At 42.5% G+C, this 19,303-nt stretch overlaps 2 protein-coding genes across 4 annotated transcripts in view; both read right to left on the reverse strand.

Annotated features, from left to right (window-relative positions):
• Positions 1 to 5,701: 5,701 nt before the first annotated feature.
• Positions 5,702 to 10,537, reverse strand: spry1 (sprouty homolog 1, antagonist of FGF signaling). Of its 2 annotated transcripts, none has more exons than XM_083566072.1 (2): positions 9,910 to 10,537; positions 5,702 to 8,024 (listed from the first exon to the last, which is right to left on the reverse strand). In XM_083566072.1, exon 2 carries the CDS (start codon positions 7,967 to 7,969, stop codon positions 7,091 to 7,093), a length of 879 nt encoding a protein of 292 aa, XP_083422198.1. In that variant the 5' UTR covers positions 7,970 to 8,024; positions 9,910 to 10,537; the 3' UTR covers positions 5,702 to 7,090. The 2 variants fall into 2 exon arrangements, with proteins under 2 accessions (XP_083422198.1, XP_083422199.1); XM_083566073.1 differs by lacking the exon at positions 9,910 to 10,537 and adding an exon at positions 8,841 to 9,028.
• Positions 10,538 to 13,793: 3,256 nt separating this feature from the next.
• The window catches only part of afg2a (AFG2 AAA ATPase homolog A), a 79,319-nt gene continuing 73,809 nt past the window's right edge, over positions 13,794 to 19,303 (reverse strand). For both annotated transcript variants that reach the window (XM_083566028.1, XM_083566027.1), the window contains one exon: positions 13,794 to 14,179. In XM_083566028.1, the coding sequence (XP_083422154.1) occupies positions 14,000 to 14,179 (180 nt within the window). In that variant the 3' untranslated portion in view covers positions 13,794 to 13,999. The remainder of the gene's footprint in view (positions 14,180 to 19,303) is intronic.

A 19,303-nucleotide genomic window follows, 5' to 3' on the forward strand; every position in this document is an offset into this window, starting at 1 on the left:
ACACTCAAACACTCTATTAGAGAGGTCAGAAATCATTCGAAGTCCCTAGTATTTGTCTGGAGGTTTTTAAAGATTTCTGAACAATGCGAAAAACATGAAAACAGGTATAAATCTACAAGACTGATCAAAAGAACAACACAATAAGAGTTGCACAAAAGGTAGCTCAATGCTTGACTAGCTTGTGTTGAACTATGTTAGCTAGTTAACATAACAGAGCGCATATAAACGCTGAATAAAAGAGATCTGGGAAGGTTTTACACCCATCACAATCTTACTTAACTAGCTTTTGAACATGTTACCTAGAGAGCTATTTAGATGGCAGCTTATAGAAAGAAGAACAAACAGATGTAGCCAGATAGTTACACAGAAGGCAGCTAAAGTTTTAGCTTCTTTTAAAGCTTTACAGCAAGCCAGCTAGCTAGTGTTAAACACAAGGACTTTCCCTGGCAAAGACAGACAAGCTGGTTAGCTGCTAAATCCTATGAAAGTTATTAAACATAGTCAGCTAGTTAAAAGTTACACAGAGCTTAATGATTTATTAGTTTTATAGAATGTTAGCTAGATAGCTAGTGAGCTGACATCTTAAAAAAGGGGAATCCAATGGTCCGTTTTACATAAAAGTGTTTGTCATTGAAGTATAAATCTTATTAATTATATTACATTACATATAGCCAGCTAGCTAGTGTAATACAGGAAGGCTGTCAGTGGTGCATTTTAGCTAAGAAAACAGTTAGCAAGGAATTTCATGCATTCAGCTAGTCAGAGTTATGTTACTAGCTTCTGTTGAAGTGTTAGCTAGTTAAGAACTCATAAATAAAACCATTTTATCTCTCCAGCTAGTTATCAACACATTGCAGCATGTTTGCTAAAAATCTGGTTAGCTCAGTTTATTGTGTTAAGCAGGTTGGAGTGATGGAGTCCGGCTAGTTTAACACATGCCATTGTTAGAAGCAGTCAGTTAGCTAGCAAAACACATTCAGGCATTCTAGCAAAACAAAATGTTAGCAGCGTAGCCAGCTAGCTCATAGCTAAACACCTAACAAGCTTTAGTCTTGGCTACTGTCAGATTCCTAAAATAAACTGCTAGTAGGAAAGATAAGGAGTAACTATTTAGCCAACATGGTTCACACAGTTCTAAAACACAATGTAGTGCTTTATTTTTAAACAGAACGTTTTTTTTTACACAATTATATGTTGATTTTTTTATTTTTCAACCCCCCTGGTTTTTCTGTCAGCATTTTCCAACCCCCCTGGTCTTTCTGTCAGCATGTAGAAGCAGAGCTATGACAAGGGATGAGCGATTGTTGATTTCTTTTGTCCTGCGAGGGCAGAGCACTACGTTTACGTATAAATAGCGCAGGAAGTGGCTCTTGTTGGGGTTAATAGCCCCGGGTAGGGGGATAGTGGTGATGGTGGTGTGTGAATGGGAGGGGGGGGGCATTGTTTAAAGTGGTGTTGCCCCATGATAACACTAAAGAAATCCTTTTGTTCTGACACACACTCACCCACAAGCACACACACACAGCACGTTTCTCTCTGATTGAATTTGACGGGATGTTATCTGAAGGCCAAATCAGTCATCTTTCCTTTTGTGTGTTTGTGTGTTTGTGTGTGTGTGTGTGTGTGTGTGTGTGTGTGTGTGTGTGTGTGTGTGTGTGTGTGTGTGTGAAGGGCCGTGAAATACTTCCTGTATAGATCGCAAAAGAGCTTGTGATCAATCAAGGCATACTGATGAAAGGAATCACCGAATCAATGAGGAACACACACAAACACACACACACACACACACACACACACACACACACACACACACACACACACACACAGCAAAGACGGAAGCCAAGACCCATTCAGGATGAACTCATTCAGCAAGAAAGAGAGAGAGAGAGAGAGAGAGAGAGAGAGAGAGAGAGAGAGAGAGAGAGAGAGAGAGAGAATGTAAGAGAACTTTGAATGCCTCTCACATGGCCTCGCTTTGTATGCTGAGCAGCGAATGTTCCAGCCACCAAAAAAAACTGACACAAAACGGCCCAAACGCACAGCACAACGGCCACAGTGACACTCAACACACAACACAATCAAGCGGTGTCAAAAAATTTATAGCTACGCAAGTAAACGAAAAAAAAAAAAAAAAAAGAGCCATTTACTTGCATCATATTTCGTTGCATATTCGAGCCCCTCCTGAGTAAAACAGGATAAGGGCCTTGCTCTGAGGCCCAGCAATAGCAGCTTTTTTTTTTACGGTAGATATAAATCAATTGTTTTTATCTCCTAAATAATGCATTCAGAGATTCTTTTTGATGTATAGCACCTGCATTCACTCAACACCTTATTCATGCATTACATTTCATTACATTACACATACTTAACACATACTTAACTATTCATCGGAATCAGAATTACTGGCTTTAATGCCTAAGCATTCAAGGAATTTGTTTCTGGTTTAGAGCATAGAATAATACACATTGGCCCGTGAGAGAAAGTGACTATAGCGCAGTGATTGTTCGGGTAGTTAAAGAAAACAGATTGCACTTGGGTATGATGTTGTGTAAAAGAAGAAATAGAGGTAGTGAAGTAGGAAATAATAAAAAGAAACATTGTACTAAACTCAAGGAAACTGAGGTAGGAAATCGAAAAAACAATGGGCTTGACCGTTTGGCACTAAGAAACAGTTCAAATAAAAAAAAAGAAAAATAAACATTGCGCAAGATAGAAAATAGTGGTGCTGTATTAGAAAAAAATAAAAAGGAACATTGCACATGGTGGATGTTGCACAAGTAGGAAATGGTTAATAGAAACATTGCACGTGGATACGATGAGAACGATGTTGCACAAAAGAGGAAATAGAGGTGTGTAGTGTAGTTGGAAGCAGTAAAAAAAGAAACATTACACATAAGTATGATGTTGCATAAAAGTAGTAGATAATAAAACAAAACAAAAAAACTGAAGTTAATAGAAATTACTAAAAAGAAAACACTGAATTAAATTAGAGGATCTGGAGGTAGTTTATGTAGGAAATAGAAATAAAAAACATGTTGCACACAAGAGGAAACTATACTGTAATTGGGGGGAAAAAAACATGAGTATGATGTAGAAAAATGAAGTTAGGAGGAAATATTTAAAAGAAACTGAAGTAATGGAAACCAAGGTAGTGTAGTAAAAATAGAAAAAAATAGAAAGCTTAATAGTTACATAACTAACTAAAAAGAAATGCAAAAATAAATACATAAAAAAGGAATAAACAAGTTAAATAAATTGCTAAAACATTGTACCAACAAGTTCGAAAAGGCTTAATTTATAACCTCGTGGCAATACACACACAGTACTGTAGAAAGATTACACAGTATTACTGTATGATAATTATATAATTTTTTATGCTAGATTTCCTGTTACTTGTTACAGTGTGTGCCAATGCAGGCAATTGCCAAAACACACACACGTATATAACGGGAAGAATGAATTATGCACGGTTACGTTTGTCGAATGTGAGTTGCAGTTTGAGGTTGACTGAAAGTGTGTTTTAGAGTGTGTGTGTGTATGTGTGTGTGGCTTCCTATATGACTCACCCTGTTTCCGAGCGTGCTGATACACGCAGCAGCCAGAGTGAGTGTGTGTGTGTGTGTGTGTGTGTGTGTGGAGGTCAGAGCTGTAAATAGCACCTCGAGGAAATGGAGTCAAGTTCTCTTTCCGCTTGCAGAGAGTGTGTGGGTGTGATACACAAAGAAAAAAATTACACACACACCTACAGACACAAACACACACATACACAGTGGGGATTTTTTGACGCACACTGACTGGATCAACTGAGGAATTTATGAACAGTGTGTGTGTGTGTGTGTGTGTGTGTGTGTATATCCATGTATGTGTGAGAGACAGAAACGTGTAAGCGCTTGCTGTGTGTAAAGTGTGTGTATGCTTTGGAGTGTACAACTTGGTGTAAAACTATTAGTGTGTATGAGATGTAGTTGTCTATGCTATATGTGTGTAGCATCTGTAAGGCATTTAGCTGTCTTTGTGTATCTAAAAATCACATGGGACTGATGTGTACTCAAAACTGGGAGTGTGTGTGTGTGTGTGTGTGTGTGTGTGTGTGGGGTGTGTGAATTTGTGTGTGAAAGCCAAATGGCTCTTCACAGCTCTGACAGGAAATGGGCCACAAATCCACACAAAAGGCTTTTTAGTGCGACAAAAGGTGCATTCCTGTGGGGAGAGAAAACACACACACACACACACACACACACACACACACACACAGCTCCATTTGGGGGAGAGAGTCGTCTCGCTCCTGTTGTCTAAGCCACTAAAACAATCTTGTAGTAAAAACATTCTTCACAGGCACAAAATGGCCGCTCTACTTTAGCTAATTGTTTAAAAAAACCTTATAAATTCATTAGAACAAGATTAAAATAATCATGTCCTGCTTTTAGGCACATTAACAATCTTAAATTTGACTCTAAATGACTTTCAATAACTTTTTTCGAGCACTAGCATTAGCAAGCTTGCTTTTTTACACTGTAGAGAATTAGCTGTTGAAACAGGCAGGAAGGTATTAGCACTAGCATAAAATTTAGCACAAAGTGAACGAAATGCTGATTTCATAAGTATTAGCATTAATATTAAAGTGTGGCATTTAAAAATGTATTTAAAGGGTGTGAGCATTAGCATAAATCCCACACCGGCCTGTTACTTAGCATAGATTCCGATTAAAGACATACTGTAGAAAATTGGTTAATCATTTTCTTTTTTTAAAAGAAGCTGAGGTAAATTCCTGCTTGGACAAGTGTGTCAGAGAGATTAGCCACCTTCCCTGAGGTGATGCGTTTTGATAATTGTGGACCAGCGAGCAAAACTATTTACCTCAGAGTTACGCTGAATATAAAGCCAGATTATCAGTGTAAACTTTGCCGTGTAGCTGAACACACACTTGGCTTGATTTGTGTTTTTTTTAGAGACACAACTGGAGCAACGTTCTTCTATCGAGAGGGAGAGAGGAACTCCGGGTCAGAGGCTGGAGCAGCAGGAACTGAGTAATAAAAGCAGGCAGAGATAACACACACTTTATGGTCACCACACAGGTGGCCTCAAGATGGACCTAACACTAACACACACACACACACACACACACACACACACACACACACACACACACACACACAGCTGGTGAATGAGAAAGGGGGGGAAAAAACCATAGGTAAATACAAAGAAAGGAATGGAAACAGTGACAGAAAAAATGGAAACACTGGGACCTGTTGCAAGTGGAAAGACAGACAGAAGTTTTCATGTCTTTTTAAAAAGATAGATCATTGATGGATGAAGGGATGAATGAAATATGAGACACTAAGACATGAAGAATAAGTGACGGAGGCAAACTTGTGAGATGGATAAATGGATTGATAATAGATGGATAAACAGACCGAGAAACGTGGTAAAAATTTCAAGCCTGTTTCTAAGTTTCGACACACGTCTCAGGAGACGTTTCAAAACAAGACAAAGAGAACGATAGAAAGTCGGAAAGAATAAGTGAGAGGAAAATGGAAACAAGAACCTGGGGCACTAGAACGGATGGGTAGGTAGTTTTCATGAAGGTACGCACATGTACATCTCTAAATTAGCAGACCTGAACATAAGCAAAAGATAGATAGAGAGATAGATAAACACACGAATATCCATACACACATAGAAATAAAGACAGGAGGCAATGTGTTATTAGTTAATTCATATATTTCTGCAGTAAAGTTAACATAACGCTTGTGTCACCCTTTAATTTTTCTCAGTATTGATATTTCTGTTATATTCAGACATGAGTAAATCTAAGACTGTCTTTGTTTCGCAATAAATATCATAAAATAATAGAGCTTCACTTAATAAATATTTTTTTTACAATGACAAAAACAAAATGTTTTTAAAACAGACATTTTCTTTTCTTTTTTTTTTTTTTTTTTGTAACTTTTGAAAAAATAGCCCGGATTCCTCTGATGGATTTGAACATACAATTTTTTTTTTTTTACAAAAATATGAGAAAAGGGGAGAGAAAACAAAAAAATAAAAACAACCAAACAAGTCAGAATGCCACGGAGTGTGTGTGTGTGCGTGTGAGTGAGAATGTCCGCTCGTCCGGAAATGCTACCAGACGGAGGGGTCGTTTCCACGGAGACGACCTGCGGGAAGGCACTGGGAGCCCTCGGTGTGAGAACAATACCAGGTTGCTACGGCGCTCTGGGAACAGCTACAGTATTATGGGCTGGCCGGACAGTCCTTCACAGATTCAGTTCGGTTTGTCTCTCGCTTACTTAGCTTCTTCTGCCTGTTTTTTTTTTTTTCCAATCCCCACTTTCTCCCTCTCTTTCTCTCTTTTTTTTTTTAAATGGAGTAGCTGAGCAGACCCGCAGTCAGTTTAAGACACTGGTTTTGTTAAAACCAAAAAACAAAACAGAACAAACAAAAATAAAAGAAACTGCCAAGTTGACAGATTAGAAACGAGTGGTTTTGGGTTTTTTTTTTCCATCCTCCATCCTCCTAGCAGCAGATCGGTAAGGAACAGGTGGGGTTTATTTAGAGCATTGTGACGAGATCATTGTCCGTCCTCTTCCCCCCCGGATCCTGGGACTCAGCCTGCATCCTGCACTGTGTGTTAGCACTTTTTTTTTTTAAAGGCATGTGCCGTTTAACACGTTTAATATTGCGATATGACAAAGATACAGTGCTGCTTTTCTTATATTTACGCATTGCAGACTAGAGTGTTATAGGGATTGCCCGTGCTGGCAAATTGTAAGGACCTGCAATGCTGCCCTCACACCACAGTGGCACTGGTGAGATTTCAAAGCATCCACGATAACAATATAGAATTTCTTGCCGTTGCATAACTGATTAGCGGCACATGCCTGGCACGCGTTCAGCCCTTGGTGTGTTTGTTAGCGTGGGTTTGGACTCCCTGCTGTGTGTGTTAGCACATATTCGGCTCGTGCGTGTTTTAGCTTGAGTATGGAAGCCGAATGGGGCCAAAAACAAGAAGCCCTTAATCCTGTGTGTGTTAGTGCCTGTGTTTTCGGCTCCGTCTTTGTTAGTGTCTCGTGTGTGTGTCCTGTCCTGCTCAGGTGGGTTTGCCGGGCGTGAGAGCGTGTCCCTGCCCGTCCCTCCAGCAGTAGACGGCGTTTGAGTTCTTGCAGCGGCAGCCGGGTCGGCGCAGGCGGTCGTGGCACACCTGGCACACTTTCAGGCACCCTTTACAGGGAGGGTAGCAGAGTAGGCAAGGGAAGACCGGCGCCATGAGGGCCATGCAGAGGAAGCGCGCCGGGCAGCGCGGCCTCGTCAGCGAGCACGGCCGGTCGGCACACGAGTCGCCCGCGTCGTCTCCGCCCTCGCTCGAGCAGTGGTAGAAAAGGCCCTTGACGAGGCACATGCACGTGCCGTGCTCCAACACGCTCTCGGCCGAGCACACGCACTGGCCGTCGCACACCATCCGCGAGGGAAGGGGCCTAGGCGACGTGCACTCGACGCACTTGCACTTCCCGCAGCTCTCGCAAATCAGTTGGTGCGACGAGGACGACGAGGACGAAGACGACGACGACAGCAACGACTCGCCCTTTAACTTCGCCTGCTTCGACTTCAACAAAGTGTCCGAGGGAGCGAACAGAGGCCGCAAGGGCGCCATTTGCGATTTGGGCTGCGTCCTAACCACATGCCGAAAGGGCGGCGAGCCACCCGAAGAAGGAGAGAAGCCACCGCCGGTGCCGCCGCTTCCGTAATTGTTGTTGTTAACGTTAACCACGATGACCTCGTGAGTTCGCTCGTGCTTCAGCGTCCGGGGAGGAGGCGACGGGCGCCACGAAGGCGCCGCAGACGGTTGGCGCGTCGACGGTGGCGAGGGTGCCGCGGATGTCACGGGGCCTTCGGTGTACTCGTTCTTGGAGCGTATGGAGCGGATCTGATCCAGAGAGAGAACGGCGCCCACGTGGCCTCCACGATCCATCTGACCGAATCAACGACTTTCTGTGGAACGATGCAGTCCGGGAACATCGGAGAACCTGAAGGACAGAGACGGAACATTAAACCACTGGAATCTACATTAGGACAGGAGAAGGGGATCAAAATCACACGTGACAAACCACGATCGATACTTTCACAGTGATTCTACTGAAACTACTAGTGATTCATACATCTTGTGTGGTAAAAAAAAAAAAAAAAAGGTTTTGCGATTAGTTTTTTTGGCTCTTACTGAAATCAGGTCGCTTAACCACAAACAACAGGAACAAGTCAAACGAGCCACAAAAAAAAAAACCCTTGGACGGAAACGGTTAAATGCTGTGGAAGGTAGATTTTGAATTTACCCAAACGGGTAAAAGAATTTTGAAACGGGCCAAACCAAGCATTAACCCCCCCACATTCTGCAAGCAATATCATTTGGCTGTACTGCCCCGCACCAACGTGCAGCCCTTTATTGGCCTGAGCCGGGAGGAAGTAACCATTTACAACCGGGGCTATAAAAGAGTGAGGGATGGTAAGACAGACGAGGGCTGTATTCGAGCTGGATTCAAATACGCAAATGTGTGAATTGGTTTCCTAGTCTCATAAAGCAGCTGGTTGAGAAACTAAAATGGTGTGCGTGCAGGAATAAGTGTGAAAGATCTATTCCCGAAACGCCTCGCATCTTCACAAACTCTGTTCCTCCAGGTTTAACAGGTTCGCTTTAAAAACGTGTTGGACTGAGCTCAATAACTCTCCCAGATCTGCATGTGTATGGCTGACCGACACTGGGAAAAGATTACGCCGACGCAGCTGATACGAACTGAGCTTTGGGGTTAAAAAAAAACAAAAAACAAAGCCATTCGATGTAAACAGACCTAGAAAATAATCCGGATTCTTCAACCGTCCTGTCCGTTATCCTTTCCTGAAGTGGGAACTCTAAAAACCCAACCTTACACATCATCTACACGCACGTGATTTTAGTAACCGGGTTACTTGTTCTGGGGTTTGGGACAGTATCTCGCACGACCCCTGGGAGAGGAAAAAAAAAGAAAGAAAAAAAAAGAACTCATGGGCCTGGGATGAGCTGGAAAGACTGGGGGCGGGGGGTAAAAGTAGAGGGTAAAAACAGATGGAGATTGGGGTCATAAAGCATAAGGGTAGTAAAAAGAAAAAAGCAGTCAATCAACAGACGTGGGTGGTTGAGGAAATTTGGTCAGTGGCAAAAGGGGGGTAAAAGATATCAGAAAGGTGGTGGTGGTGGGGCATAAAAAGGAGAGGAAGACTAATAATAAAGGGGTAAATGGATAAGTGGAAGGGAAGAGGGGGGTAAATGGGAAGGTAATGAAGGAAGACATAAAAGAAATTGGGGTAATGATGTGGAAGTAGAGGTGATCATCTGTGGAAGAGGAGTTACAGATATATTTATTGGATTAAAAAACAAAAACAAAGAAAAGGTTTGCCTAAAGGAGGGGGGGGGGGTATTTGGAGAGGTGGAAGGATGATAAAACGGACGGAAATGGGGGGGAAGTGGAGGGAGAGGGTAAAAAGAAGGGTGTAAGCAGGGGGTAAAGAAAGAGGTGGAAGTGGCAGAGGGGGGTAAAAACTTATGAATGAAAGGCAGCCCGCTGGGGGAGGGGTGGGAGGAAGGGGGTGTTTGGGAGCGGAGTGGCTTTACACACGCACACACACACACAAGCTTCTGCTTTGCAAAGGAAATAAGGGCGCTAAACAAACACGGCGCGCATTTCTATTTTTTTTTCCGGCGCATATTTTTCCTGCGCATCTCCGACGCTGCGCAGCCCGCGCAATGCGCGACACGGCCACTCCACTAAACCAAAACTCCAGCCCCAATAATACAGACACGTAAAAACCACAAGGTCATGATCATCATCATTATTATTAATATTATTATTGCTCGTTGGCTTCTATTTTCTGCATACGCACCTATACGCGATCCTCCATGACGAGAACTCCATCAGCCGATGTTGCGCTTCCAAAATCGGTCTCTGGACGTTTCACGGCTCATCAACCTGCCAGTTTTTTTAAATATCCACACACGGCCATGCACACAAGCTCTGATGTCCTGTTCCGTCCCGTCTAAATTCGCTCCTTTTTAAAAAATATTATATATTTTTTTCAATCAAGTAGAATTAAAATCCACGCGGGAGTCTGCGCACCCAATTACGCCGAGCTGAAGGGAAAAGGGCGCACCGTTTATTTCCCGACTTCAAACACGAAACCATTAAAACATTTCACCCAGAAATTCCTCCAGCCGTGTGTAAGATCCCGGGTAGGAAACAATGTCTCAAGTCCCCACTCGATGTATTTAAAAAATATATATATATCTCGCACAAAATAAATAGTTGCTGGACGATTTTCTTTTTTTTCCCCCTCCGCGCTGTATTTAAAAAAAAAAAAAAGCCAGTTCGTGCGTGCGTGTGTGTAAATGTGTGTGTGCGCGCGCCTTCTCGCTCGCGCTCTCTTTCTGTCGTCAGAAGCTCGCCGAGATGAATGAGAGCTTTACCGTTGGGGCCCCCACGGAACCAAGCGAGCAATCTGATTGGCCAATCACAGCGGACACGCCGCATCCGCTCCTCATTCATTGGCCGGATGGGGAGGGAGGGCGAGAGAGAGAGCGAGAGAGAGAATGAATGTGATGCAAAGGGTTTTTTAAGGTGGAACGTTGAGTTTGTCCACAGACAGGATTTGGACTTTTTTTTTTTATAAGAGGGGACACATATTAGTATTAGTTCTATTTCTATTACTGTTGCTACTGTGAAATAAAATCAGCATATTTAATCAGCACTTCGACAGAAAAGAAATAAAAAAGCCCCCGACACTTCACAGACAACCGTGCGACCTTAAAAGCCCCCTTATTTATTTATTTATTTTAAGGTGGACCTGATCATTTAAGTCAGGTCGTTTCCGCTCTGCCTGAATGCGGGACGGAGGTGATTGACCTCTGTGAGGATCATCATTATTGTCCTCTCAAAGGCTGTGGGCTTCATCACAGGTCCAGACACGTCGAGGAGCTGCAGCTTTTGTTACTGTTGTTTAACAGACATTTGTGCACATTTACAGTCGGCTCGATTACCGCTCGAAACACCGGGCATGAACGCACCCGATTTATTCATCTATTTTCAGAAATTTCAGTTATGATGATTATTTTTTTTTTCTTTAGAACAAACAAGAAAACGAACAGTAAATAGACATGGATCTGTTTCTCAAACGTTGCTCTTTTATTCACCTTCTTATTACTGGGAATTTTCAGTTCGCCGCTTCTTGGAAATTTAATATTCTGAAATGTACATAAAATGTAAATATTATGTAAATTTCCTACATAAAATTAAAGTTATCTGAATATTATGGGATGTGCACCATCGAAAAGTAAGCAAGTATTATGGGATTTACATATTAGAAACGTATTTGAATATTATGGGATGTACATAAATGAATATTATAGGGTGTACATAAGCTAAAGTAATGGATGATTATGGGATGTACACTATCGGAGAGTACGCAATATTATGGTATTTACATAGAAACGTATTTGAATATTATGGGATGTACACTATCGGAGAGAACGCAATATTATGGGATGTACGTAGAAACTTATTTGAGTATTATGGGAGGTACACTATCGGAGAGTAAGCAATATTATGGGATGTACCTAGAATACTATTTAAATATTATGGGCTGTACATAAGCTAAAGTAATGGAATATTATGGGATGTACACTATAGGAACTTATTTGAATATGCACATAAATGAAAGTAGGTGGATATTACGGGACGTACACTATTGAACACGTAGTGCATATTATGGGATGTACATAAAATAACAGTTAATTTAATATTATGGGATGTACATTATCTAAAATGAAGCGATCTATGAGATGTACACAACCGACAATGAATTGAATATTATGGGATGTGCATAATAAAAACGTAAATTCAATGTTATTGAAGTATTATGGGGTGCGCAGAATAGAAACGGATCAGAAAATTGTTATACAAAATAAAGTGAATATTACGGGATGTTCACGCGACTTGGGCTCGTCCGGATCTGCATGGGTTAAACCCAGGAGCGGTCCTGCGCGCGCGGCCTTAAAAAGAGTGTGTGTGTGTGTGTGTGTGTGTGTGTTTGTGTGAGTGAGTGTGAGTGAGTGTGAGAGAGAGAGAGACTGAAAGCCCCTCCCCCGTCCCCTCTCTGGGCCGCGCGCGGGGAGATCGGCGGATGCGCCATTTCCGGATCCAGGCAGGAGAGTAAAAACAGGGAGGGAGGGAGGGAGGGGGGGAGAGAGAGAGAGAGAGAGAGAGAGAGGGAGAGAGGGAGGGAGGGAGGGAGGGGGTGTTGGAGAGTTCAATACAAAGTCAATTTATTCCCCATTCTGATGGAAATGGCGGCTCCCAAGCGGCATGTTTAACTTTCCCTTCAGTAACTGCATTAAACACAGCTTTTATCAATGGGATCACGTGTTTTCTATAATTAAGCAAATAAACAAAATGAAGAACGACAGAAATAACTTCCCTGTAATCCAAACTGCTATTGCGCCAGGCTTTACTCATACCCAGTTTACACCTAGTTTTCTCCTCCTCTTTCCATCATCTTGTTTTTTTGCTCGACCCTGGCCCTGGTTTCCACCCTGGAGCTCTAGAGGAGCAGGACCAAACCTGATTGCAACAACAGCTCCAAACTCACTCATCTTACCACCTTCTTTGCAAAAGAACCCGGAGAATCCCCCCTCAAACAGACAACGAGGCTGCGATGCCACGCGTCATCTTTGACATTTTATCAGCTCCATTTGGAAACCCGTATATTTAGTGGTATATCAGTTGAAATCTAATGACACTTATCAAATAATAAATCATCTGTTCATACAGTGTCTTTGAGAAGTGTGGAACCACCATGGTTTTTTTTTTCTTTTTGGTAAAAGGCAAAGAAACGCAGGAATTCGACAGTGAAAGTTCTGACATTTTTGACTCCAACATTAAAAGTTCTGCAAGACAGAGAACAGGAGTGATGATGTTAGCAGACTTCCTCACCCAATCCTTGGTCAAAGTAAATGTCCACAACGTTAAATTTCATAGTTTGACGCATAGAAACAAGTCGGTGATTCCACACTTTGGACTTATTTGGTGTTCATGAAGCAAATCTACAGTAATGGGGTCTGATCAGACAGGACATTCATTGAAGAGGACAAGTACAATTGTCTCTCTTTCGATGGTGCATAGAACAAAAATAAAGCCCACTGTAAACTACAAAATTGAGAAGGTTATCGAATTCCTTTAAAGAAACGAATGGCGGATATAATCCCGCTTGGTTGGAATCTTATCGGTCTCCAATCCGCACCAAACGACGAGGTGTAAACGACGTCTGGGGTTGTTACGGACTCTCAAATCGCATCCAGAGTCCAGACCGGAATCTCTGGTTTGGATAGACCTCGCTAAGTACGGCGAGTAATTAGAAAAAGGAATAAATCACTTAAACATCTCACTACGGGCTGTTCTTTAAAGTGATTTATCCATTTTAATCTGCAGTATTTTTTTTTTTAAGAGCACGCCTAAATGCCTGCATGGAACTCCGGCCGTCTCTTAGGATCAAGCCGGCAGTAAATTAATAAAACCGAAACGCGCCACGGCTGTAAAACTCGCCGTTTTTGCGACGGAGTAAAACTTTTATGGAGCTGTAACTCATTGGAGGCTGGAGAACTTCTCCTCAGAGCAAATATCCGCACAACAATAGAGGACCGGACGAAAGAGATACCGGGCGTTTATATCGCCTACGGGTTGTGCAGGCGAGCAAACAGGACAGAAATGCAGGCGTGATGGGACGTGATTACGTAATAACACTTTTTATTTTATAGGCGTTTACACACTAGGAGTCGGTAGCATGTACATGTTTATGTTGTATCGTCACCAAACTGTAATAAAGGTTGGAGGTATTTGGTTCTGAAGACACACACACACACACACACACACACACACACACACACACACACACACACACACACACACACACACACACAGCAGAGTCAGTGGAAGGATCCGGAGCCGTTTTGCAGCTGGTAGTTGGCGTATAAGCGAAGAAGCGAGTCCGGCACTCGAGGCTTTATGACTGCCAGGGCGGATTCAAAATGGCCGACTGCGATGAGTTCGGCTTTTATGTCCTCCTGCAGGGCGAAAAGTGCGGCTTCACGACACACTGCGGTAATCTGGGGGGGGGGGACAAAAAGGAACAAAGAAGAAATCGATGACGCGGCATTTTCTTCATAGATATTTTTCTCCATTCAATAGGTTATTTTCTTTTATTTTGGTGCGTATTTTCTATCCCCTTTCCCCCATGTTTAAAACAATTTACGTTTCGTCTCTTCGAAGCTTCTCCTTAAGAAAAACCTCACCTTTGAGGAACGAGGGTACGTTCTATGACCCCTCAAAAACAAGGAACAAAAAAATCGCAAGGTTTTGACTCTCCTTTTTCGAGGGGAATTGTACATGTACTTTACTGTAAACTCAACAACTATCAAGGTTTCACTGTCAATGCAAAGCAACCCGATTCTGAATACCCACACGTAAATATAAGATCTTACGACTTGGATGCTCAGCTCAAAGATTGTCTTAATAAATAAAATGAAATAAATAAATCAGTAATAATGACCAGATCAGATTTTGTATCTCTCAAACACGAGGTATGATTTCATCGTAGCCCAAACCTGTAATATATACATACTTTTTTTTTTACAACTGGACACCGGAGTCCCACGAGGACACATGAAACTCCAGCAACCAGAACTCAAGACTGACTCAGAATCCTGGAGCTGTCAAGATTCAATACTACCATCATCCTTCTATATATACCGTATACACCCATGTAATACAGAAATCTTAAGGATCGAATTTTGCTAAGAATCATCCTGTGGTGGTCCTATTCCCCTGCAAGACCGTGTGTGTGTGTGTGTGTGTGTGTGTGTGTGTGTGTGTGAGGAACGCTGCTGTATTAGGAATGTACCTGTGACTGGGTGTGAATGAAAAATCCAGCATCACAACAAGTTGGAAGAAATGAAGCAACAGCGATCAGAATGATGGCACGATGCCCTTACCACAAATTAGCACACAGTAAACACACGCACACACACTCGCGCACACACACTCGCACACCCACCCGCCTCCGTGCAAAATCATTTCTAGTAATTACAGGGTGACTATTTTTAGCCCACAACACCAAAGCAGCCTTTAAGGTGAACGCTGTGTGGGAACGTGCCCTCAGGATTCGCCGCCTTCACACAGAGGATCCAGAAATGACTGAATCTGACTTTTGGATCTTGCACAACAAGCACGATCTGATCATAGTCTAATTGTGGAATACAGACAGGTTTTGTTTCCTTTTTTAAAAACAGGGAAACTCTGGACAAACAGTAACCCGGACTTTAAGACTGACCCACAACCTTGGAGCTGTCAAGCATCAATACTACCATATATACAATATAGACTCGTATAATTCCCAAATATCACAGTGGAACTAGTGGAAATGTGCTTTAGATTGATTTGTTAGATTCATTCGATTATTTGTTTATTCATTTATTTTTTAAAGGATAAGCATTAAAGAGTCGAAACGAGCCTGGAAAATAAGAAAAATTTGAGATAGAAAAGACGGATCTAAGTATAAGTAAAAGCCTTCCAACAATATGGCGGCTCATGAACAGTAAATGAACAGAATGCGAAGAGAAGGATTCTGTGCTGATCGAAATCGATTCAATAACACCCAACACATGGGAATGTAAATTGAATATAAATTAATATTAAATAATAATTTTATACTGTCATTTGTTCACAGATTACAGTACATAATTTAGCAATCAATTTATAGAACCGTAATGTATAAACTTCACAGTATATATGTGTGTGGCAACGGGTGAGAAAAGAGTAGAAAAAAAGAGAGGCGACTGTTAAAATTGGGATTTGCAACACCAAAAAGAGGCGGAGCCGATAAAAAGGAGAGACGACAGTTAAAATTGGGATTTGCAACACCAAAAAGAGGCGGAGCCAAAAAACAAAACAAAAAAGAGATGACAGTAACAATTAGGATTTGGACCACCAAAAAGAGTGGAAGAGTGGAAGGCGGAGCCGATAAAAAAAAAAAAAAAAAAAAAAAGAGAGACGACAGTTAAAAATGGGATTTGCAACACCAAAAAGAGGCGGGGCCAAAAAAAAAAAAAAAAGAGTCGACAGTTAAAATTGGAATTTGCAACACCAAAAAAAAAAGGCGGAGCCGATAGAAAAAGAGAGACGACAGTTAAAATTGGGATTTGCAATACCAAAAAGAGAAGGTCTGGGGTTCAAGCCCCGGTATCGCCAAGCTGCCACTCTTGGGCCCTTGAGCAAGGACCTTAACCCTCTATGCTCCGGGGGTCCCTTACGAGGGAAAAATAAAGGTCCGTGACGTCGGAGTGACGTGGGGCCGCCTTCCCGTGGGCTCACCACCTGCAGGAGGGACCGTAAGGGTCGGTGCTGTGAGGATTGGGCAGCAGTCGAAGGCGAGGGCCTGCTTAGACTGCTGCCCCCGTGACTCGGATTACCGATAAGCGGGAGAAAATGAATGAATGAATGAATACCAAAAAGAGGCGGAGCCGAAAAAAAAAAAAAAGAGACGACAGTTAAAATTGGGATTCGAAACACCAAAAAGAGGCGGAGCCAATAAAAAAGAGAGACAACAGTTAAAATTGGGATTTGCAACACCAAAAAGAGGTGGAGCCAAAAATAAAAGAGAGACGACAGTTAAAATTGGGATTTGCAACACCAGAAACACGGTAAACAATACTGTACATTGTGGCAGCATCCTAACGTATTGTACAGAATAAATACATTTGAGTATTTGTTCAATTTTACGTCATCGTCATATCGAAAAAGTCGAACGATCGTAACTCGGGGACTCCCTGTATTAAATATAATGTACATTATGATTTTATTTTATTTTTTTAGATGAACTGTTCGCTCAGCGGACGATACAAATAACCGAAAATATTCGAAGTTTGGCTCTGTTCCAAAGTCAGTTTCTCGTGCGACCGAGACACAACTCGGTGTTCTGGAAAACTCTTGAGCTCCTGCCACGATAGTGCTGAAGTCTTTGAAGTCTATGTGTCTGCGTTTGTGAAATGAACTCGGCACTACTTCTCGCAACTCCTCCCGACTCTCAACACGGTCCTGAATGCGATCCGAAATCGTCCAGGCCGTGCGCACGAACTTGGCTCATACCTGCAGTGCATGGAAAAAAAGAAAGAATCCTTCACGTCGGATTCAAGCGTGTTATGTGTGTGTGTGCAGGTTTGAGCTCTCCCCAACTTGTTTTCTCTTCTTTTCCTTGCTTTTTTTTTTTTTTTCTTTCTGGCATACAGGAGACAGATCGCTTCCTCTGAACCAGCGAGACCCACAAGATTATGCAAGAGAGAGAGAGAGAGAGAGAGAGAGAGAGAGAGAGAGAGAGAGAGAGAAGAGAGGAATGGGCTAGCAAGGCTGCCTGGAGTTCATCAGTGTGTTTTCTCCTTCTCCCTCGCTCCACTCGTTTTCGGATATGCCTGATGCCTGATGCGTGTGTGTGTATATATATATATATATATATATATATATATATATATATATATATATATATATATATATATATATATATATACATATATATACACACACGCATCAGGCATCAGGCATCAGGCATATCCGAAAACGAGTGGAGCGAGGGGTGTGTGTGTGTGTGTGTGTGTGTGTGTGTGTGTGGAGAGTTCCCTGTGGTCAAAGCCAACATAGCAGACCTGATTGCATAATCACAGGAGAATTATAAAATAAGAGAGAGAGTGTGTGTGTGTGTGTGTGTGTGTGTGTGTGTGTGTGTGTGTGTGTGTGTGTGTTGCCATGATTCTAGGAAATGAAATGGAATGCAGACTTCACATTCAAGGCCATTCAACAGGGGGTTAGTAACATCCTCACAGCTCAAACCCAGGCCTTGCGGAACAACACCCTCACGCTGGAAGACTTCCTACTCCAGCGCTGTGAAATACTCGAATCTGATTGGTCTAAACGGGTTATTAGTATTCAGCAGCAGCGTTGGACAGGGTTTTACACACTGCTGCAGCTCGTTCTCATACGCTGCTCGTTCTATATGAAGGACGCCGCCGGCTGCATGGTTATTGTAGTTCTCTGGCCGCACGCTGGAACGCCATGGCGCGGCAGTCATGAATCGCAGACTTGATGCCACTGGTTTCGGATTCGTTATGCCTCCTTGTACTGACGACGAGACTCGCTTTGTTTCCGAGAACAAGAAACTCAGTGTCAGGTTGAATGAAGCAAATGAAGTTAAAGGAAAATAAGATGACACACACACACACACACACACACACACACACACACACACACACACACACACACACACACACACAGAGAGAGAGAGAGAGAGAGAGAGAGAGAGAGAGAGAGAGAGAGAGATGTAAATTTATAGACAGAAATGTACAGAAAAAGTGAAAGCGAGAAAAAAGAGAGGAAGGGAAGGAGAGAGAAGGAAAGATAAATGCATAGAAAAAGAGAAGGAAAGAGAGAGATTTAGGTAGACAGATTAAGAGGGAAGGAAGGAAGAGAGAGAGAGAGAGACTGAGAGGAGGAGAGAGAGAGACTGAAAGAGACTTAGAAAAAGAGAGAGAGAGATTAAGAGAGAGAGGAAGAGAGACTAATGAGGAAGAGAGAGAGACTGAAAGGAAGAGAGAGGGAGAGAGACTGGGAGGAAGAGAGAGAGACTGGGAGGAAGAGAGAGAGAGAGAGAGAGAGAGAGAGAGAGAGAGAGAGAGAGAGAGAGAGGCTGAGAGGAAAAGAGAGCTACTGGGAGAAAGAGAAAGAGAGACAGAGAGAGAGGCCAAAAGGAAGAAAGAAAGACTAAGAGGGAGAGAGAAAGACTGAGAGGGAAAGAGAAAGACTGAGGTAGAGAGAAAGAGAGAGGGAGAGAGAAAGAGGGAGGGAGGGAGAGAGAGAGAGAGAGAGAGAGTCAGTGTGTGGCCACTCCATCCTTCTTGTTTTTAAAACACCTCAATCACTTCATATAAACTACACATTTCCTCTCACAGTCCACTTTCCTCCTTCTTTCCCTCCTTGTGCTCTTTCATCTGTATCTATCCCTCTGTTATTCCCTCCATCTTTACAGCACTGTCCCGCACCCTAATTTACTCCATCAGATAACTCCATTACGCTTTCTGTTTTCATTCCTCCGTCACTCCCTCTCTCGCTCAATCTCTCTCCTTTTCTTCCTGTTACTCCTCCACTTTAGTTGTCTCTCACTCCCTTCCTTTACACCCCCCTGCATG

This window comes from Silurus aristotelis (genome assembly GCF_946808225.1).
Source record: "Silurus aristotelis genome assembly, chromosome: 17".
NCBI lineage: Eukaryota > Metazoa > Chordata > Actinopteri > Siluriformes > Siluridae > Silurus > Silurus aristotelis.

Bases quoted from the DNA above. Each gene is read 5' to 3' on its own strand.
- spry1 (XM_083566072.1), bottom strand. From the start codon at position 7,969: ATGGATCGTGGAGGCCACGTGGGCGCCGTTCTCTCTCTGGATCAGATC.